The sequence below is a fragment of the Equus asinus genome, chromosome 21 (assembly GCF_041296235.1).
Source record: "Equus asinus isolate D_3611 breed Donkey chromosome 21, EquAss-T2T_v2, whole genome shotgun sequence".
Lineage (NCBI taxonomy): Eukaryota > Metazoa > Chordata > Mammalia > Perissodactyla > Equidae > Equus > Equus asinus.
This window is the reverse complement of record NC_091810.1, coordinates 57,845,498-57,864,285: the sequence shown is the minus strand read 5'-3', so window position 1 is coordinate 57,864,285 and position 18,788 is coordinate 57,845,498. Positions and strand designations below refer to the sequence as shown.

The following is an 18,788-nucleotide window of genomic DNA, read 5'->3' as shown; positions in this document are numbered from 1 at the left end:
TTGATCCCAGCCCTCCCTCTGCCTCCCTCCCCTCTCCTCTCAACCTGCTCTCACCTCACTGGGCTGTGGGCATGGCTCCCTGTTCTTCTGTCTCTCTCACTGCTCCTTTGAGGATCTTTTCCTAGTTCTATTTTCTCTCTCAATCTCTCAATATTGAATGGCCCCAGGGCAGCGACCCCTGCCCCTTTTCTGTCTGTGCCCCTTCCCTATGTGGCCCTTTCTCCAGCCACAGCTTTGCATATGGTCTTCATGGCTGACCTCCCAGCTGGGCGGCTTCCATTCTTCCACTCGCTGCTCCAGACCCACTCTCCACCCTCCTCCCGGCTCTGTGCCTGGGGACTGACCTGTATGAACTACCTCAGTGGGCTCCCTCGCTCTCTGGTTTTCCCTGGGGTTTGACCACTGGCCAACAGAGACATGAGTTTGGAGGGAGGGAGGAGAGTGGGGTCAGGATATAGGTTCTCCCTGTAGGAGAGACTGGCTGCACTCCTCCACCGACATTCAACACCTCCTGTCAGTTGGCAACATTCCAACTTGTGTATCAAAAATAAATCCCCTTCCTCGGAGGAAATCACACAAGTTTGGATGTTGCCCTCTCCACTTAGCTCTCTCTGTCCGCAAGTTCCAGCTACTCCCTCCTCTCACCCCTTCAGAACTATGGATGGTTAAGGCCCCATTGCTACTGGCCTTGGGGTCCTACGCGGTCCTCAGGAGTTCTCTATACACTGCTACCTTCTTAAAGAGGCCTTTTATGAAACCTTCCTCAAATTCCTCCATCCAAGTGTGCCAGCTGTTCCCCTCTGCTACAGATCCCAGACAGCTCTCACATTTCTATCACCCCTGAACTCCCAACCTGCATAAACAGCTCAGACTGCTGATTCCTCACCACACCCCTAAAGCTGCTCCTCCCCAAGTCTTCCCTCTCCTGGGAAATGGTAACTCCACACTTGTAGTGACACAATCACTCTTTCCTCCTCTTCTCTCACAGTCCCATCTGGTCTATCAGCAAATTCTATCAGCACTACTACCAAAATATACCCAGAAGCACCTCACTGCTTCACAGTTCCTACCACCCTGGTCCAGCCACCCTTATGTCTCGCCTGGATTATTGCACCAGCCTCCTCCTGGGCTCCCTGATTCCTCCCTCATGCTCTGTCATCTGTCTCCACTCAGCAGCCAGAGTGATCTACTGAAGACTAAGTCACGTCATGAAAGAAGTCACACTTCTTTGCTCAAGACCCTCCATTGGCTTCCCATCTCACTATAAAAGCCAAAGCCCCTAAAGGGGCCTACATGGTCCCCCTCCGTCACCTTCCCAACCTGGACACACTCTATGCTACCACTCTGCCCCTTGCTCATTCTGCTTCACCACACTGGCCTCGCCGCTGCTCCTCACACGTCAAGTAAAATCCTGCCTCAGGGCCTTTGCACTTTCTATGCCCTCTACCTGACAGATATTTGAAGTTCTCTTGCCTCATTCTCTGCTCAAACGCCAACTTGTCCAAGAGGCCATCTCTGACCATCCCACCTAAAACAGCACAACCTCCAACATTTTGTGAACTCTTTGCTCCCATTTTCCTTCACAGCACATATGCACATCTGATGTTGACCCCCAACCCCTAAGCAGCCCAAATCAGGACCTTCATCTATTTTGTTCATTGCTGTATCCCCAGTGTCTTCAACATGCCTGGCACTTGGTAGGGGCTCAATATATGTGTGTTAAATGAATAAAGATCTTTAAAAAAGTCACCACCATGGGCAGCACAGACAGAAGTCTGGAGGATGACCTGAGTTGTCTTCCCCTAACACTACGTCTTGGACAGTTGGCTCAGAAACAACCGCCTCATCCTCCCCCACAAGGTATACCATGCCTGAGTCCAGAGGGAACATGTGATTCATTTAACCAGTTCCCCACGGATGAACCTTTAGGTAGGTCTCAATCTGTGGCATTTCAAACAACGCTGCTGAGATCCACCTTGTGCATTTATCCCTGTATTCATGTCTGTGGGATAAATTCCTATGTGTACAATTGGTTAGGTCAAAGGGCATGTTCATCTAAAGTTCTGATCATATTGCCAAGCTGTTCTCCAAACTGGAGGGCCAGCCAGTTCTCCCCACCCCCACCCCGCCTCCTCCAACAGGGGAGAAATCCTCCTCTTTCTCCACCTGCTCCAACATCATGCAGTATTGGACTTTTTCATCTTGGCTAACATGGATTGGTACACTGGTGTTTAACTGGCATTTCTATACTGTGGGAAAAGTGAAGCATCTTTTCCTAGGAACCCCTCCGGGGATCGGAACAGCCTGGCTGAGATCCAGCTGGAGAGAGCCTGGGACCCAGCCTAACCAGGCGGGGGCAGACAGCACCCACGGCTCCACTCACTCCCTCGTTTTCTGCACGTTCCTTCCTTCCCCACAAGCTTCTGATTCCTGGAACCAGGCTCAGTGACCTCACGCCAGTGACTTCACATCCGGGACCTTCTGGGAATTCTCAGCAGCACTTTTTCGTAAGAAACTTAACGGGGGAGGCGAGAGGAGAGAAGGAAGGGAGTGCGTCGTAAGTGGGGTGAGGGGGAGGCGGAGCTTTTGGAGAAAAAAAGAGAAAGAGCGGCAGAGCCAGCTTCCTTTTTCCGATCAGGGACGGGTGGAGCTGGCAGGGACTGTGGCCGAGCTGCCGCCAGCGAGACTCGAGTACCCGCCCCCGCGGCCAGCAGCTGGGCACTCGCGCGCCCCTCCCCCGGGACGCGGGTGGCTTGGGGCGCGGACCCAGCCCCATCGCTCCTGGTATGGGACCACGGGACGATTCCCGAGTGCCCCCGGGCTGAGCCTCTGCCAGAATTTTCTTCGGAAGTTAACGGGGCATCTGACTTGGCAGCTTTGCCACAGATGGGGAGCACGTACCAAGATGGAGAGGTTGGGGTTGGGGGGGACGGTTTGGGGGGGGCCTGATTTGCAGGTACTACCAGTATAGTAGGAGAGACACGTACAAAACCTAACGGCTACAGCCGGCTTTTCCAAGCCACAAAACTGCTTAAGGCTGAGGGGTAAAAGGAGGACACTGTCGATGGTTTTTGTTTCCTTGAAGAAATTGCCTCTGAACTGAATCTTCAAGACCAAGTCTTCCAGAAATGGCAGGGTGGAAGATCAGGGGAGCACAGCATAGGAAAACCAGGCGTGAGTGATGACTTTTGTAGGCCCTAGGCACTTTTCCCCTGGTAGGCTCCTTCCTCTATAGAGAAATATTCAAAAATGTATTTCACAACTGTGGTGGTGTAAAGACAAATATGTTAATGTTTTGTATTGAAGCGTTTTCATCTACCTAAAAGTTCTTTTGTTTTTCTTCTGATTTTAAAAGAAGTTAAAACATTTTCATGGGATCCTAAAAGTAGTGTGGCCCGGGGCTCCACGCCTGCTGTGCCCAGTGGATAAGATGGCAGTGGGCAAAGTCCAGCCATGTGACAGCCTGGATAGAACATTAAAGCACCTGGAAGGTACGATTCTCCTGGGGGAGTGGTTGGAGAGAGGCTATAAACGCGGGCAGCAGCTGCACAAGAAGGGCCTGGAATGACCTAAGGAGTGTGGATTTTGTGGTGGAGGCGGTGAGGAGTCGCTGCAGGGCTGGAGGAATGACAGTTTGGGGGTGGAAGGGGGGGCGCTGAGAGCATTGGGATGGCTGTTGCTGCAATATGACATTCCTACTCTCTTGGAGCAACAGTGGGGATGGAAGGGAGGGGAAAGGGCAAAAGAGATGTGGGAATGTGCAGCAGATTGATGTGAGGGGCTGGGGCAGGGAGAAGCCTGGGCTGATTTCTCTGGCTTGTCCCTCTGCCACAGCCCCTCTTGGAAAAGGAGAAAACAAGAGGAGAAACTGTGTGTCCTTTGGGACTTTGGGAAGATCAAATGGAAGGTCCTTCACCAATCACAAAGCAGGGAGAATTTGTGCACCTTAACAGGGGTGTGGGTGGCTTCAGGGCCACCTCTTGCCCAGATCTCTGCAATGGTTCCTTAATAGGCTTTCCAACCCCCTCTCTGCTGCCCAGGCACCTCTCCAAAGCTCCATTCCCATTGGGCCACTTTTCTGCTCCCCATGGCCCAGAGGACACAACCACAGTCCTCACCTGTGCATTTCCAGAGTTCAGAATGAGAAAAAACCGACTGCATTTTCAACACTCCTTACAGTAGAACGCTGTTCCAGAACCTCATTTGGTACACATTTCTCAATCCTCAATAACTGCCCTTTCTCTGTCGCCACCCCCACACTCCTCTGCCAGAAAACAAACAAAAATTATACTTGATTCCCACCTTCCAATGCAAACACTGGGCTTCCTCCAGAGCAGACCAGGCCAAGATCAAGGGCTGGGGCAGGAAACAGACTTTCAGGGAGAAGAGCTGGGCTCGCATGGCCCCTTGAAAGACAAACCTTCATTTATCTACTCCAAAACATGGACTGAGCACCTACTATGTGCTTTTGCATCATTCCAGGCACTGGAGATGCAACAGTAAACAAACAAGAAGTGGTTTGCATGGAGGTGATTCCACTGGGGCAAGACTTGACTGTGGAGATGGCACTTTCCAAAGACGGCCACACGTTCTTCTAGAACTTTCCCTCTTCCTCATCAAAAGGTGGTGTCTAACATCCCTTCCATTTAGTCTAGGCAGACTTGTCACTCACAACCAGCAGAATGCAGCAGAAGTGATTTTGTGTGACTTCTGAGGCTACGTCATAAAAGGCGCTGCAGCTTCTGGCTTGTTAGTTGGGACACATGCCTTTGGAGCTTTAAGATGGAGTGTAGGAAGTCCACCTACCCTAAGACTGCCATGCTGTGATGAGACCCAGGCCACATGGAGAGGCCATGCATGTGTGTTCTGGCTGACATCCCAGCCAACAGCCAGCGTCAGCTGCCAGACATGTGAGTGAGCGACTCTTTAGACATTTCCAGACCCTAGCTGTCAAATCACTTCCAGCCTTCAAGACTTCCCAGCTGAGGCCCCACACATCATGGTACAGAGACAGTCCATCCCCACCGTGTTCTGTCCAAATTCCTGACCCACAGAATTCATGAGCATCATAGAATGGTGGTTGTTTAAACTACTAAATTTGAGGTGGTTTACTATGCAGAAATAGTATCTAGAACACTCACAATAAGCAAGCAAATACATGAGCAAGATCATTTCATATTGTGATAGGTCCTCAGGAAATCATAAGACAGCATGATAACTCGGAGGAAGGCCTCTTTAGCTTGGGGGTGCAGGGGCATGCTGATAGGCAGGGGAGGCAGGGGAGGTAGCATCAGGAAAGGGCTTTCTGGAGAAACATTTGAACTGGAATCTGAGTGAGAAGGAGCCCAGCCACCAAATATCTGGCAGAGAGACTTCCAGGCAGAAGGTACAGCAAGTGCAAAGGCCCTGAGGCAGGAATCAGGTGGGTGCACTGTGAAGATCAGGAAGGCCAGTGTAACTAGGGGGATGTGAGTGAGGAGGAGAGTGGCGGCAACGAAGTTGGAGAGGAAGGCAGAGAGGCAAGCTTCAGCAGTCTTACAGGGTGCTGAGAAGAGTTAGATTTCAGAGTGAGTGAGCTGGGAAACCAGTGGAAGGTATCACACAGGAGTGACTTGGTGGGTAAAGCTCTTTGTTTTCCCAATCTTTTTTTTTTTTTTCTGCTTTATCTCCCCAAATTCCCCCCTGCCGCCGCCCCACATAGTGTATATCTTAGTTGCAGGTCCTTCTAGTTGTGGCATGTGGGACACGGCCTCAACGTGGCCTGACAAGCGGGGCCATGTCGGCGCCCAGGAACCGAACAGGTGAAACCCTGGGCCGCCAAAGCGGAGCGCGTGAACTTAACCACTCGGCCACGGCCTGCCTGGAAAAACTCTTGCTAAGAGCTTTGGGTGTCAGGTGGGTGACAGACTGTAAGGACAGACAGGGCGAAGGGAGGAAGACCACTTGGGAGGCTAAGGGAGTGGTGCAGGAAAGAGGGGATGGATGGCGGCCTGAGGCAGGGTGACTGCGGAAAAGATGAGCTCTCGTGGACAAACTGGGGACACAGAGGAAGTGACAGAGACCTACGAGAAGGGAGGAGGCGCCCGGCCCGCAAGTCGGTCCCGGGCGGGGCCGTGACGTCGGCGAGGGCCGGAACCCCGCATCCTGCTGGAATCCCGGAGGGAGGCTCCGAGCAAGGGCCCACCAGGAAGGCGCGTACTGGCGGCCGGCGTCCGCCGCGCGGAGCCAGCATCTGGCTGGGCGCCTGCCCGGCGTTTCCCGGCAACGGCCGCCGCCGCCGGAAAGTTACCAACCTGGCGGCCCGGTGACGTCGTCGTCACCTTGGCAACGGCGGGTGTGGACGCTCTGGGGGCGGGGCCTGGGCGCGGTGCGCTCCGCCTTCCGCCGCCAGGCCCCGCTTCCAGCCCCGCCCCCTCCCCCGCAGGCGAGAGGCGGAGCCCCGGGCCCGGCGGCAGGTGTGGCGGCAGGTGTGCGGCGCGCCAGGCGAGGCCTCACCGGGTGGCCGCTGCTCTCCATGGTGTGCGTTGCCTCTGGCGCGGTCCCCGCCCACCCACCAACCCCTCCCCAGTCTTCTCCCTACGCCTCTACGTCCAGCCATCGGGACTGGCTCCTCTTGTCGTTCAGGTCACTTCCTCAGAGATGCCTTCTCGACTACCCAAGCTAACGTAACTGCCGACCCCCTTCTCATGGACTGACCTTGTTTTTATTTCCTTCACAGTATCGCTCCCCTCTAAAATTATCTTATCCCTGTTCCATGAGGTTAGGGATAAATTCTGCCATGATCATCAATATTCTTAGCACCCTGAACAGAACCTGGCTGAAGTAGGTGCTCAATAAATGTTAGCTGGATGACTCAGTGAATTCACTCAATCATTTCGTTCATCTGTGCTTTTGTTTATTTATTTGACATTTATGGAGTGCCTTCTAGGCACTTGTGCTAAGAGATACTGAGATGAACAACACAGGGACTCCACCTGGAGGTGAGAAAAGAGAGATATTAAAACTAATAATTACAATAATACTGAAAGTGAACATCTCTGAATTCTAGATGCGAGGCAGAGCTCCAGGCACTTTACACATATTAATTTAGTTAATTTTCACAAAAGTAGAGACTATTACAATTGCACCCACTTTACGGATGTGAACACTGAGAACAGTCATGCTGTCACTCTCTGGGCCTTGTAATCAAGTGAGGTCCCACAGAGGGCAGAGGAGGGGGACATGTGGCAAAGGGTCCGGCGAGATGTGGGTATCAGGCCCAGGTGCGTAGACTTGGTATTTTAATTGCTGCCCCACACCACAGTCTTCCACAGGAGACAGGCTCTTCCAAGTCAGAGCTGTGCTGCCCTAGGGGAGCCCACCTAGATCAGCAGAGCAGTCGATGAGGGGCGGTGAGGGGTGTGGAGGGCTGAGTCCCTGGCTGGCGGTACCATAGGAGCCTACCTGTTCAACTGAAGCAAAGTGCTCCTGCCCCTTCCTACAAAGGGGTATCCAGGAAACCCAGGAACTGAACTGATTCCCACCTCTGGGTTTCTGTATCTGCTCTTCCCTCTGCGCAGCCTGCACCTACCCTGATTTTCACAAAACTAGCTCGCTCTTATTCAGATCTCAAGCGAGGTTTCTTTTTTCCTTAGAGAGGCCTGCCTTGGTCACATTCCCTAAGGCAATCACATGTCATTGTCACATTAAGATTCCTACCCTGGAGTGGGAGAATGGCCTAGCCAGGTACATTGCCCTTATTCCTGATCTGATTTTCCTGTTTATTCGTTGTCTCTGTCTCCTCATTCTAGAAAGTCAGTTCCCCGAGAGCAGGACCCCCTTCGACCTCACCTGTGTCCCTGCTGCCTAGAACAGGCTTGGTATGCAGCAGGCGCTCAATGCTTTTTGAAAGAAAGAGTAAAAAGGGCCCTTCCCCAAATCATTCTGGCTTTCCAGGCCAGGAACCCGTACTCCTCGCACAGAACCTGACCTGAGCAGACAAAAGTGGCCCAGCCATCTTAGCCACTGGCATTCTGGCGTGAGGCCCTCCCTCCTTCCCAGGGCCGACTGGGCTGCTCTCCCACTCTGGAGCAAGATTCTGGTCCGATTCCACCCCAGGATGTTGTCCAAGAACCTCCAGAGGGGAGGCCAGAGGCTGAGGGGCAGCGGTGTCTGTGTGTGGGTGGGCGAGGGAAGCAAGGAGAACAGGGGAGGGGCAGGCCTTCCTGGGTCCCGGCCAAGGTGGTAGAAGAAGGGGTGGCTTTTCCCAGCCTGCTGTTGCCAGGAAAACAGGCACCTGGAGGTGTGGCTGTTTTTCCCCACAGTGGGAACCCAGACTCTGGAACAGATGCACAAATAGTCAGACACAAGGAAGAGAGAATAAAACGGGTTTATTCAGACTGTGCAGAGTGTGGGGCAGTGGGGGCAGAGAGGCAGTACATTTGGCTTCTAGGGACACTGCTGCTTGCCAGCCTCGTCTGTGTGACCTTTGGGCGGCCAGGACGACCAGTGGAACAATGGAGATGGTGATGAAGGGGCTGCAGCAGGGCCCTTTCCGGAGCCCTCAGGCCAATCCCAGAGACCAACAAATCCCCTGTCTGGTTGGCCCTGCCCTCTCCAGGAATTAAGGAGCAGATGGCTGAGAACACTTTAACTCATAATAAAGAAATAAAGGGTGAGGGTGGAGGGTCACTCAGGGGCTCCATCTCAGGCGGTGTCATGCAGACTCGCATGTGGGCATGTGGGCCAGGCCTGGGTGAGGAGCACGTGTGTCTGTATATATTTCACCTGCCACAAGCAGCTGCGAGCCCCCGTCCTACTGCCACACCCGGGCTACTCCGTGGGCCTCCTCCCAACCTTTTCTCCCCATTTTGTAGGAACCGGGCCTATTGATAGAATCGACATAGGGAAACTGCCCACAAGTCTCCGAAGATGCCTTTTCTTCTCGGTCCTTGCCTCATGTGCGCAGGAAGTAGGCACTCAGTCCTGGGACCCTGGAGAGAGTTGCCCCAGTGACGGCTGGGAGGCTATGGTGGGAGGCAGAGGGGCTCATTGGGCGGCTGGCTGGGAGTGGCTGCAGGGCACATGCGCCATCTCAGCTTCTGCCAGGCCCCCGCTGAGCCCGGCTGGGCTGCGCAGGAACTGTCGCAACAAGGGGCAGGCGTGGAGCCCGAGGTGGGGGCCCGGGCCCCTGGGCGGCTCTGCCTGCTCCGTGACCGAGGTGGAGGAGGAGAGGACTGTGTTCCTGCAATGGTCCACTCCCTCGCACTGCTCGGTCACGCTTCTCATGGCTCCATAGTGGTGAGAGCCACCCGGACCAGTCTGCAGCTCCAGAAGGCTCTTCTGCTGCCCGGTGGGCAGGGGGCTGGCTGAGGCAGGGGCAGTTTCAGGCTGTCCAGAGCACTGGGTGGCCTCCTTTTTCTCGGCCTTGTCCTGGACGCCTTTCTGGTGGAGCAGGGCGTGGCCCACATCCTGGGCCAGGTGTGTGCTTTTCACTGAGACACCAGGGCTGCCCCTCAGGCTGGGAGCCTCTGGCAGCTTCCTTGTGGCCGACTCAATGGAGATGATGGTTGGGGAGGAGGGTGAATTCCGGCTGGAACGCAAGACTCGAGGGAGGTCTGAATTATCTCTCAGTGTCTCCAGCCCCCTGGTGGAAGGGGCAGTTGAGGCTGCTTGACCTCCGGCCTCTGTGTGATTTTTAACCTTGGCTTGACTCTGGACCTCAGGGTCGCACAAAACCTTGGTTTGGCTCTTGACTGCAGTTTGACCCCTGACCTCTTGGCTTGAGCAATTGGGCCTGGCTCTACTGCTGTCCGTGACACTGACCTTGTGGGCATTGTGGTCCCTTGGGTGTCCTTGGGAATGGCCCTTGGCATTAACCTCAGGCTGGAGGCTAGACATGGAGCTGAGGGCCTTGTGCACAGCCTCCTCGATGTCCAGCAGCCTGGCCAGGGTCTGTTCCTTCAGCCGGGCCACTTCCGTGCTGACCTTTGTCAGCTCCCCAAAGGCCTGCTCCACCGAGGCCTCGGGCTGGCAGGGGGCAGCAGGAGTCTGAGAGGCCTCTCTCAGCTGGGGCACAGCCTCAAAGAGCCTCCGCAGCGCCCGCACGTCCACACTGCCTGCGGCCTCCTTCTCCAGGGCTTGTACCTGGTTCAGGAGACCCTGGAGCTCTTGCTGGCTTCTCTGCAGAACCTCAGGGCTCTCAGGGGCCCCTTGCTGGGAACTGTCCATGGGCTTTTCTCCTGGGGGGCTGGGGCCCTTCTGTGGTGAGGTGGGGTCACTGCTGAGAGCTGAGACCTTGGGAGGCTCAGGGCTTTGGGTATTGCTGCCAGCAGCCTGACCCCTTGTGGGCTTGGTGGCCACGGTACTGTGGCCATGTTGGGAGCCGGGCTGGCTCTGTCCACCAGGGCATCCAGCCAGAGGTACACGGCCCTGGCCTGCAGTGGTGGGGACCTTGGCTGACGGAAGGATGGCTGCATCTCTCTCACCTTGTTTGTGTTCTCCTTGCCCCACCTCCTTGGAAGAGCCAGGAGACAGAGCCAAGGGCTTGGGTGGTCTCTGAGGAGGGCGGATCTGGCTTAGGTGTGCCGGTTTAGGGGGCAGCTGGGGCTTCTTCCTTGGGGGCATGGTGGGCTCCAGTTTTGAGGTTTTTGTCCGTGATCCCCCAGGGGTTCTCTGGCCAGCAGGGCTGTTGTGGGAGTGGAGAAGGGTGTCCTGCAGGGGCTCGGAGGCCTGCCGGATGGAGTCCTCATCATGGTGGGCGTGGGCTGGGAAGTCAGGTCCTGTCACAGCAGCTGGGAGAGGAGGAGGAGGAGGAACAGAGGCATTATGGGAGTGCAGGCTGGCACCTGCAGCCTGAGACCCAGAGGCCAGAGTGTGGTGGGCTAAAGGGGCAGCCTTCAGGGTGGTCTTTGCAGCTTGGAGGCCCCTTGGGCCGATTCCTACCATCACCTTCTCTGGAGCCTCCCAGGCCCTCTGTGTGCAGTCCCCAGGCTCCTCCCGCCCTGGCCCAAGACTCTGACTTGGGCCTTCCAGGAGTGGGCTGGGAGCCTGGGCCGAGAGGGCAGTCTCCTTGCCTCTTGGCAGGGGCTCCCTCATAGAAGGCTGGACACCCCCAGGTGGGTCAAAGGTCCTCACAGGGTGAGCAGTGTAGATGCCATCCTGAATAGTCACCCACCCCTCAGGCAGCCCTCTGGGCAGTGCTTTCTGTTCCCCACTGACCTTTCTGGGGGCTGCTGGGATCCTGGGGTCACCTCCAGCCATCGGCCTAGTGTTGCCCTGGGCCTCCACAGTGGCCACGGCTGGTGCTTGCCAGAGACCATCCTGGAAGGGCGTGGAGGTGGATCCCGGGGTGGGGCCCTGCTTGTGCTTGTTCAGAACTTGCTGCTGCAGGCTTTGGGCCTCGGCTGTTGCCATCCGGAGACTCTGCCTGGAGGCCTGGAGGTCTGGGATCCTGGGCCCTGGGGCTGTAGATGTGGCTCCTTCTGACTGTCTCAAAGCTGCCTTCCCTTTCTGCCCACTGCAAATGTCTTCCTGCTTTTCTTCCCCAGCCAGAGGGACAGCCTTTCCAATGGCCCGTGGTGGGCAAGAGGTGGCCCCCGGGCCTCTCAGATGCCCCATCCCCATGCTGGGGTCCAGTGGGGGAACATGAATGATGCTCTCAGTTAGGGGCAGCTTCTGGGCCCCCTCGCTGGTTGACACTGGACTTGAGTCAGCTGGTGGCTCCCACCGCAGACTGTGCAGGCCGCTCAGGTCTCCTTTGTCTATGCAGCTGGCCAGCAGCTGCACACTGCTCCTCTCAGGGGCCCTGCTGGTCAGCCTGGGCTGCAGGGAGTAGGCGGTCAGTGATACCAGGCCCTGCTCTGTCTCCTGCATCACCACTCCCGTCCTCGCCACTGAGGTCCCCAGGCCACAAGCCAGCAACTGCTGGAACTCAGGGTCCATGTCTTCGACATTCCCGCCGCTTCCTGGAGCTGGCAGCCTTAGAGGCTTGAGCCGGAGCTGGCCCGTTGGGTCCTCCTGCACCAGCAGCCCCTGCTGGTCCACATCCGGCCGGCGCAGCATTTGGCGGACAATCCTGGGAAGCTCGCCAGACACCAGCTCCTCCTTCCTTATGTAGGGGCCCCCCTGCCCTGGGCTTGGGAGCATGTACTTGGCAAGGCAGAGCTCCCCCGGCCCTCGGGCCTCCATGAGGATGCCTCCATGGTGCAGGATGCCAGGCGTGGCATGCAGAGTCCACAGGGTCCCCTCGGCTATAGTCTTCTGCCTCTCCAGCACCCCATTGTCTGAGATGCCCACAGGCTGCTCCTCTTGGAGGTTGTCCCCTCGGATGCTCTCAGCTGCCAGGGAGCCCATGGGGCAATTCTCAAAGAGCCAGGTGAACTTGTGCACAGAGCCCTCAGGGATGGGCTCAGGGATTACCCTGGACCCCTGGTCCTCCCTCTTGCCTGCTTCCAGGGCCTGGAAAACCTCCTTCTGACGAGATACCTGCCCTGAAGGGATCTCCACGCGGCTGCAGTATCGTACAGGCCCTTTTCCGCAGGGACGGCCTGAGGTCTGCAGAGGCTCGGTCTCAAAGACATGTCTGTCTGTCTGTCTTTCCCCATCCTGTACCTGGCTGACCTGCAGGTGCTTCTCCCTGGAGCCTTCTGGCCTGTCCAGGGCTTGGGGTGTGAACATCCAGGTGCAGGACCGTTCCTTCGCCTTGGTTGTGGGATCCGTGACCTCTGACCCCTGCGTCTCTGCCAACTCACTCATTGGGCATGTCTCAAACAACCACCGGATGGTCTGTACATCGCCTTTTAGGGGTGCGTCAGGCTCGGGACCTGCCTGACTCTTTCCTTCTTCTTCCTGTCGTTCCTGCTGCTCCCGCTGGTGGATCACCTCTAGGGGCTGGGTCTCAAAGAGCCACCGAGCAGTGCCCACGTCTCCGGCCACCACCTCCTGCCTAGTGATGCCCCGCACCACATCGACAGTGCTGGGGTTTCGGCCCAGTTGGTCTAAGGGCTGTGTCTCAAACATCCACCTGTAGCCCTTGACATCACCTCCAACTACCTGCTCTCTGCTGACAGAGGTCAGGGCATGGAGGTGGCCTTTTCCATCCTGCATGGCATACACTGGGGACCCTATGTCCTGGGACTGCCCAGCAGAATCTGTTCTTTCTGCTCTGTTCACACTCCCATGGGCCAAAGGCTCACCCTGCCCAATGCTGTCCAGGGGAAGGGTCTCAAAAAGGTTCTTGAAGGTCTTCACATCCCCCTTCACCCCATCCCTCTGGGGGGCACTCTGAGAGAGGGACAGTGCTGAGGAGCCATCACTGGATGGATGCTCATACATGAGCCCCTCACCCTTCCGGGGACCCACCCGCTGCAGGTGACCCACTTGGACCTTGTCTCTGGGAGTGTCCAGAGGCTTTGTCTCAAATAGCCACAGGGTGGAGCGGACGTCTCCAGGGACCACTTCCTCTTTGGGTGGGACCTCTGTTCCAGCCTCCTCTTCTCCCTTTAGAGTGTCTAGTGCTCGGGTCTCAAACAGATGCCGCTGATGCTGAACATCTGGACCGGGAGGGATGAGGTCTGGAGATGGCTGGAAGTCCTTCTCATCCACCAAGATCTCCCGGATGGCATCCAGAGGTTGTGTCTCAAAGATCCAGCGAGCTGCACTGACATCGGGCCGGACACCCTCCTCCAGGGAGATCCCCCGGATCACCCGCACCTGGCTGGGGTCCCGGTTGATGGCATCCAGAGGTTGGGTCTCGAAGAGCCAGCGAGCGGTCCTCACTGCATTACTTTGGATCTCCTCCCGGCATGCAGCTTTGACCTCGTGGATTGCGCCCTCTGCGTCCTGAATAGCACACAGCGGCTCGGTTTGGAACAACTTCACTGTCTTCTTCACATCGCCCTTCAGCTCCTGGATCTCTGAGCGCAGCTCCAAGGGGCTCTGCTCCTGGATGGAGGGGCGGGAGCCCAGGCGGTCCAGTGGCCGTGTCTCAAAGAGCATCCTGGTACCCCGGACATCTCCACTGGCTGCAGGCTCCCTCACGGTAGCCTCCGGTGCCCCAGTCTGGCCTGTCAGTTCATCCAGTGGCTTTGTCTCAAACAGCCAGCGGGCTGCACGAACATCCCCTCCAGATGGCCGAGGTCCGGCTGGCTCCTGGTCTATGCTGTTGGCAAAGGAGCCTTCCTCAAACTTTCTGGAGGTGGCCTGGACATTGCCACCGGGCACAGGCTCCCTGGCAGGTGGCTTTTCGTGGTCCCCAATGGCGTCCAGCCGCCAGTTCTCAAAGATCCAGCGCATGCACTGGACATCACCCTCAGTGGGCTCCTCAGAACCCAGGACCTCAGCCAGGTCTTCAGCCACGGCCTCGGCCAGATTCTTGCGGAGCTCAGGATGGATGTGCTTATAGAGGCGGCGGAGCTCACTTGCTTGCCGCTGCTGGTGGAACTTGGAGAAGGACTCCTTGGGGGGTGGCGGTGGCAGATCCTCCAGGGCTGGGGGTGGAGGGAGGGGCAGGTCCTCTGCAGTTGCCATGGGGATGGTTGATGTGGGAGCTGCCTGTGTCTGGGCTTTGGCCATCCTCCTGAGGAGAAGGGGCAGAGATGAGGATGGGGCTGGGGACCTTAGGTGGGATGGGGGCTAGTTGCTGGGAGAAATGTCAGGGAGCCAGGCCCAGGGCCAGAGCAGCCCTGCGGTGACATACGCTTAGAGACCCCTTCCCTCTCCAGACCTCACCTGGGTCTCACTCTGCCACCTCTATGGCTGGTGTGTGACAAGTCTTGAACTTAGGGCATAGGGAGCCATCCATCAAGGTGGGTACCAGCTCCGCAGAATCACCTGGGTTGCTAGGGTGCAAGGGCACTGCTGGCCTTGAAGCTGCGGCCTTCAGCCCCAGAGGGGGTGCCCAAACTTCCAGCAGGCAAACTGGACATGCCTCATCCTCACCTTCCTTTGCCAAATTCAGTTTTCCCTGGCAAACTCCCAGGTGAGTGTCTGGGGGAATCCTGACTTACAGGGTCCCTAGGCCAGGGAGAGGCAGGTCCCTAAACTTGTGACCACTTCTTATGGAGAAGAAATTCCCTTTGATAGCACCAGAGGGCGCGCTTGCCACTTTCACTGGATATCCTGCCCAACCTTCACCTCTTGGTTCTCAGCTCACTCTCTAACCTTTCCCTGGCCCAGGGAGGCAAGCAGGAGTCAGCAGCCCATGCCACAGCAGAAGTGGTCGAGGCTCAGGGAGGGGCGATCATTCACCAGATATCTCCTGGTTAGGCAGAGCCAGATTCTGAATCCCACATAGGGCTTTTCTGTGCCATATGGCAAGACTCAGGTCTGAGTTGGGGAATCTCAAGGGTCTTTGAGTCCAACCACTCATAATTAAAGATGAGGAAACTGAGGCCCAGAAAGAGTCAGATCTTGGTGAATGAGTGGCAGGCAGTGCTGGCTCGGCGTTACTATACCCTATTTGGGGCTTTGCTCCCAAGAAGTGAGAGGGTAGGGGGCGTGGAGCTCTCCTACTGTCTGTGTGCCCCTCTGTTCCCCAGCAGGCCCCCCAGGAGAGTGTGAGGGTGATACTGACAGGGAGGGAAGGCACTGGGACCGAGAGCCTTTCTGCAGAGATAGCCCTGCCCCTTGCTCATGGCGACTTGTCCCTAACGTGTGCAACCGGCTGAGTCTCCTGTGGTTCTCTTCTTTCTCCCACCTCTTGGCAATCACTTCCGCCAAGGCGCTGCCTCCCCCCAGCTCGCCCCACCCCATCTCAATGGCCTCCCTCCACTCGAGCCCTTCTCTGGTCTCTGTCCTCTCTGTGTCTTATCTGTCTTGTGACAGGTGTACTAACAGTCCCCAGAGGCCAGTGGTGAAAGAATGAGAAGCACGTCCCCCCTCCCGCGGCCCCTGACCCACTGCTCTGCTCCACACTCGGTGCTAAATATAGCCAAGGTCCTGGCCTCAGCACGGCAGCCCTGGGCTCAGGAGGGAGGCTCAGGCTCAGCTGTGGGACCCTGGGCACCTTGGCCCACCTCATCTCCTCCTCTGCCTGGGCTCCCTGATCCCACCCCAGCCTCCTGAGCTCGTTTCAGACCCTGGCCTGTAGAATGACAGGTGCTGGGGCCTGGAACCCTCTCCTGGCCAAAGGGGCCTGGGAGTGGGAGGACGTGCAGAGACACTGGCAGCAGGACTTCCTCCTCACGGCTACCTCAGAAGGAGGGGAAACTGAGACCTGCTTGCCCCACTCCCCCCCCCCCCAGCAGCTCCACCAAAGACACGAGAGCCCAGAGGAGTGTGAGCTCTAAAACCTGCAGCCCGAGTCTCCTCATGTGCTCTGGGGGGCTCCTGAGGAGGACCCCCTGCCAAATGAAATTGTGCCTGTCCCCACCTCCTTCCTGTCCTGTCACCACCAGTGTGGGCTGAGCAGATGGTACTTACAGGCCACCAGATCCACCCCACCCCCGCCCCCAGGAATCTCCAGAATCCCTGTGATGGTCACAAATTGTTAGAATCCAGGGATGTCAGACCCAAGGACCCTCAGAGGTCACTGAACCTAACCCCCTCATTGCAGGCAGGGAAACTGAGGCCCAAAGAGGGGCAAGGAGCTGTCCTAGGAGGCTTGCAGGGCAGCGGCAAGGCCTGAAGCAGATTTCCCGACCCCTAGTGCACCCCCAACCCTGCCTGGCCTGGGACGCCTGGGGCCTAAGTTTCTAGAGGGCAGGGACAGGGGTGGGGTGAGGGCAGAATTCAGAGCTGGGACCAGACTAAGAATGGGGGCCTGAGTCCCAGAGCGTGGCCTCCTAGGGGTGGGCCAGCCTCTTAGGGTGACCCTACCCTTTCCTCCAGGCCTGCTCCTCGTTAGCCCAGCCCCCCCCCACATGTCTCCACATCCCAGCGGACTCAGATCCGGTCTCCCCACCTTGAGCCCCACAGATCTGCCCCAAGGGCTTGCCTACTGGGCGAGATGATGGCCTGGGGCACAGTCTGTATCCCACTCCAGGTCCTAGGCCATGATATGTGGGGAGCTGGGGAGATACCCTGGGGTCAGACATGCCAAGACTTTCGCCCACAACAGCTGGGCGTGGGGCTTGTCCTAGCAATGTGGCCTACTCACCACCTACCAGTCCCCACGTCCTCCCCTACTCTTCTGTCCCTCTTTCCTCCAGACACTGGGCCTACCTGGGGCTTCCCTGTGAGGAAGCCGTGAAGCCTGAGGAGCTCCATACTTGTATTTTAAAAACCCCAACTCCAGGCCACCTCCTCTGAAAGCCTTTCTGGATTATGCCAAACTGGTAAGAACCTGTTACTGCTGCAGGCCTCAGGCCTGTGGCAGCTGCTCTGAGAGCTGCTGTGGGGCTCAGGCTGACTCTCCCTCAACTTCCTCATGGAATCTTTATATCAGAGGCCCCCCCACTCATCTTTCCCCAGATGCAAGGCCCCTCGACCTCATGCTCCATGCATAGCCACCCTAATACATGCCTTCACCCTGTAAGCCATCCCAGAGGGTCCACAGGGGAGCCCAGTCTGGAGAGCCAGCCCCACCACAGAGAGACAAAGGGGCAAGTTACTCACCTGAGGGGTCTGCTTGGCCGATAGGGTGCTTGGGGTCTGTGGCAGGTGTTTCCTAAGGGTCTGTCGTTCTTCCCGAGCTTCTTGTTCGGGCTTGGTCTTACTGTGCTGGCTCCGTTAGATGCTTCTTGCTGCCCTGGCTCTGGGTCTCTGTCCCCTGCCAGCCCCAGCAGCTGCCTTTATCTTGCTGGCCAGGGGGTGGGCCAAGGTGGGGGCGGGGAGGAGAGGCTAAGTTCAGAGTATGAAGTGGTTCAGTTATTTTTAGGGCTTGTGGAAGTCCGTCTTCCATGCTGAGGAGTCAGTTACGTGTCCTTTCTGCTGGGGAGAGGAAGAGGACGGAGTCGGGAGAGCTTCATTCATCCAAGTCTGATCTGAGGATTGGGGTCATGACTCAGCTGTGGTGTAGGGGCAGGTGTCCTAGACTATTTTGAGGGGGTGAATAAGAAGGGGCATCTGACACCTGGACAGCCCTCCCCTAATCCTGTGAGCCCCCACCTCCCTACCCTGGACTGGCCTTTGACTAGGCCTGACGTGTGTGTGTGTGTGTGTGTGCATGTCTGTGTGTTTGTGTATGGTATGTGTGTGTCCACCATGCCGGGAGACCAGAGGCCCCCTGAGGACAGGTGCGGGCCCCTCCTCCTGTGTTTCCAGCCTGGACGCCTCTGAGCGTAAGGCCTAGCTCTTCTCCCCTATCCCCTCTGCTCTGAACAGCCCCCTTTCTCATCCATTCCTCCTCATGCCCCACAGCACAGGTCTGCACAGCTCTGAGTGCAGCTGGATTGGGGGAAAGACATGTGAATTTCCAGGCCTCACCCCTTTACTAGGTCGCTGATTTATCAAAGAATTTCACAGAATGGTTCCGTGGTTTTCATAGCAGACGATCTGGGTCCTTGTTTACTTTTGGGCTCTCCCCTCTGACTCAGGGCCCAGACTTTCTGGGAATGGAGGGGAGGGGAGGGGAGGGGCAGCGAGTGGGGAGCTGACTGCGGGGTTATTTCTGACCCTGGCGTCATCAGCTTCCCAGTCACAGACGGGGGTGGGAGGGGGATGTCATGCCTGCCCCTCCTTCACTGCCCAGAGCTGGAGGGGCTTAGCAGGCTCAAGAGATCTCGGCATGTAGGCGGGGAAGGGGCCAGTGTGATGGGGGGTACCAGGGGACCAGTCAGAGCACAGGTAGAGGAGACATTTTGTCCAGGTTCCATGTCTAAGGCCGTGCAGGTGCTTCTGTTACCTGGCAGAACAGGGTCTTCCTTCTG

At 57.0% G+C, this 18,788-nt stretch overlaps 1 protein-coding gene and 1 long non-coding RNA gene across 10 annotated transcripts; one reads left to right on the top strand and one right to left on the bottom strand.

The window, feature by feature from the left end:
* The first annotated feature begins 2,305 nt into the window (after positions 1-2,305).
* LOC106842866 (uncharacterized) lies at positions 2,306-6,852 on the top strand. Of its 8 annotated transcripts, XR_006517506.2 has the most exons (5): positions 2,315-2,557; positions 3,356-3,491; positions 4,483-4,910; positions 5,714-5,895; positions 6,425-6,852. It is a non-coding gene; the product is annotated as an uncharacterized lncRNA (long non-coding RNA). The 8 variants fall into 8 exon arrangements; XR_011496283.1 differs by having other exon boundaries at positions 2,306-2,557; positions 4,483-5,895; XR_011496287.1 differs by having other exon boundaries at positions 2,318-2,557; positions 5,720-6,852.
* Positions 6,853-8,349: 1,497 nt separating this feature from the next.
* On the bottom strand, positions 8,350-17,701 carry XIRP1 (xin actin binding repeat containing 1). 2 transcript variants are annotated; one of them, XM_070492435.1, is made up of 3 exons: positions 17,536-17,701; positions 11,200-14,557; positions 8,350-10,772 (listed from the first exon to the last, which is right to left on the bottom strand). In XM_070492435.1, the coding sequence occupies exons 2-3, from the start codon at positions 14,551-14,553 to the stop codon at positions 10,764-10,766; spliced, it is 3,363 nt and encodes a 1,120-aa protein (XP_070348536.1). In that variant the 5' UTR covers positions 14,554-14,557; positions 17,536-17,701; the 3' UTR covers positions 8,350-10,763. The 2 variants fall into 2 exon arrangements, with proteins under 2 accessions (XP_070348536.1, XP_014715106.3); XM_014859620.3 differs by having other exon boundaries at positions 8,350-14,557.
* Positions 17,702-18,788: the final 1,087 nt, after the last annotated feature.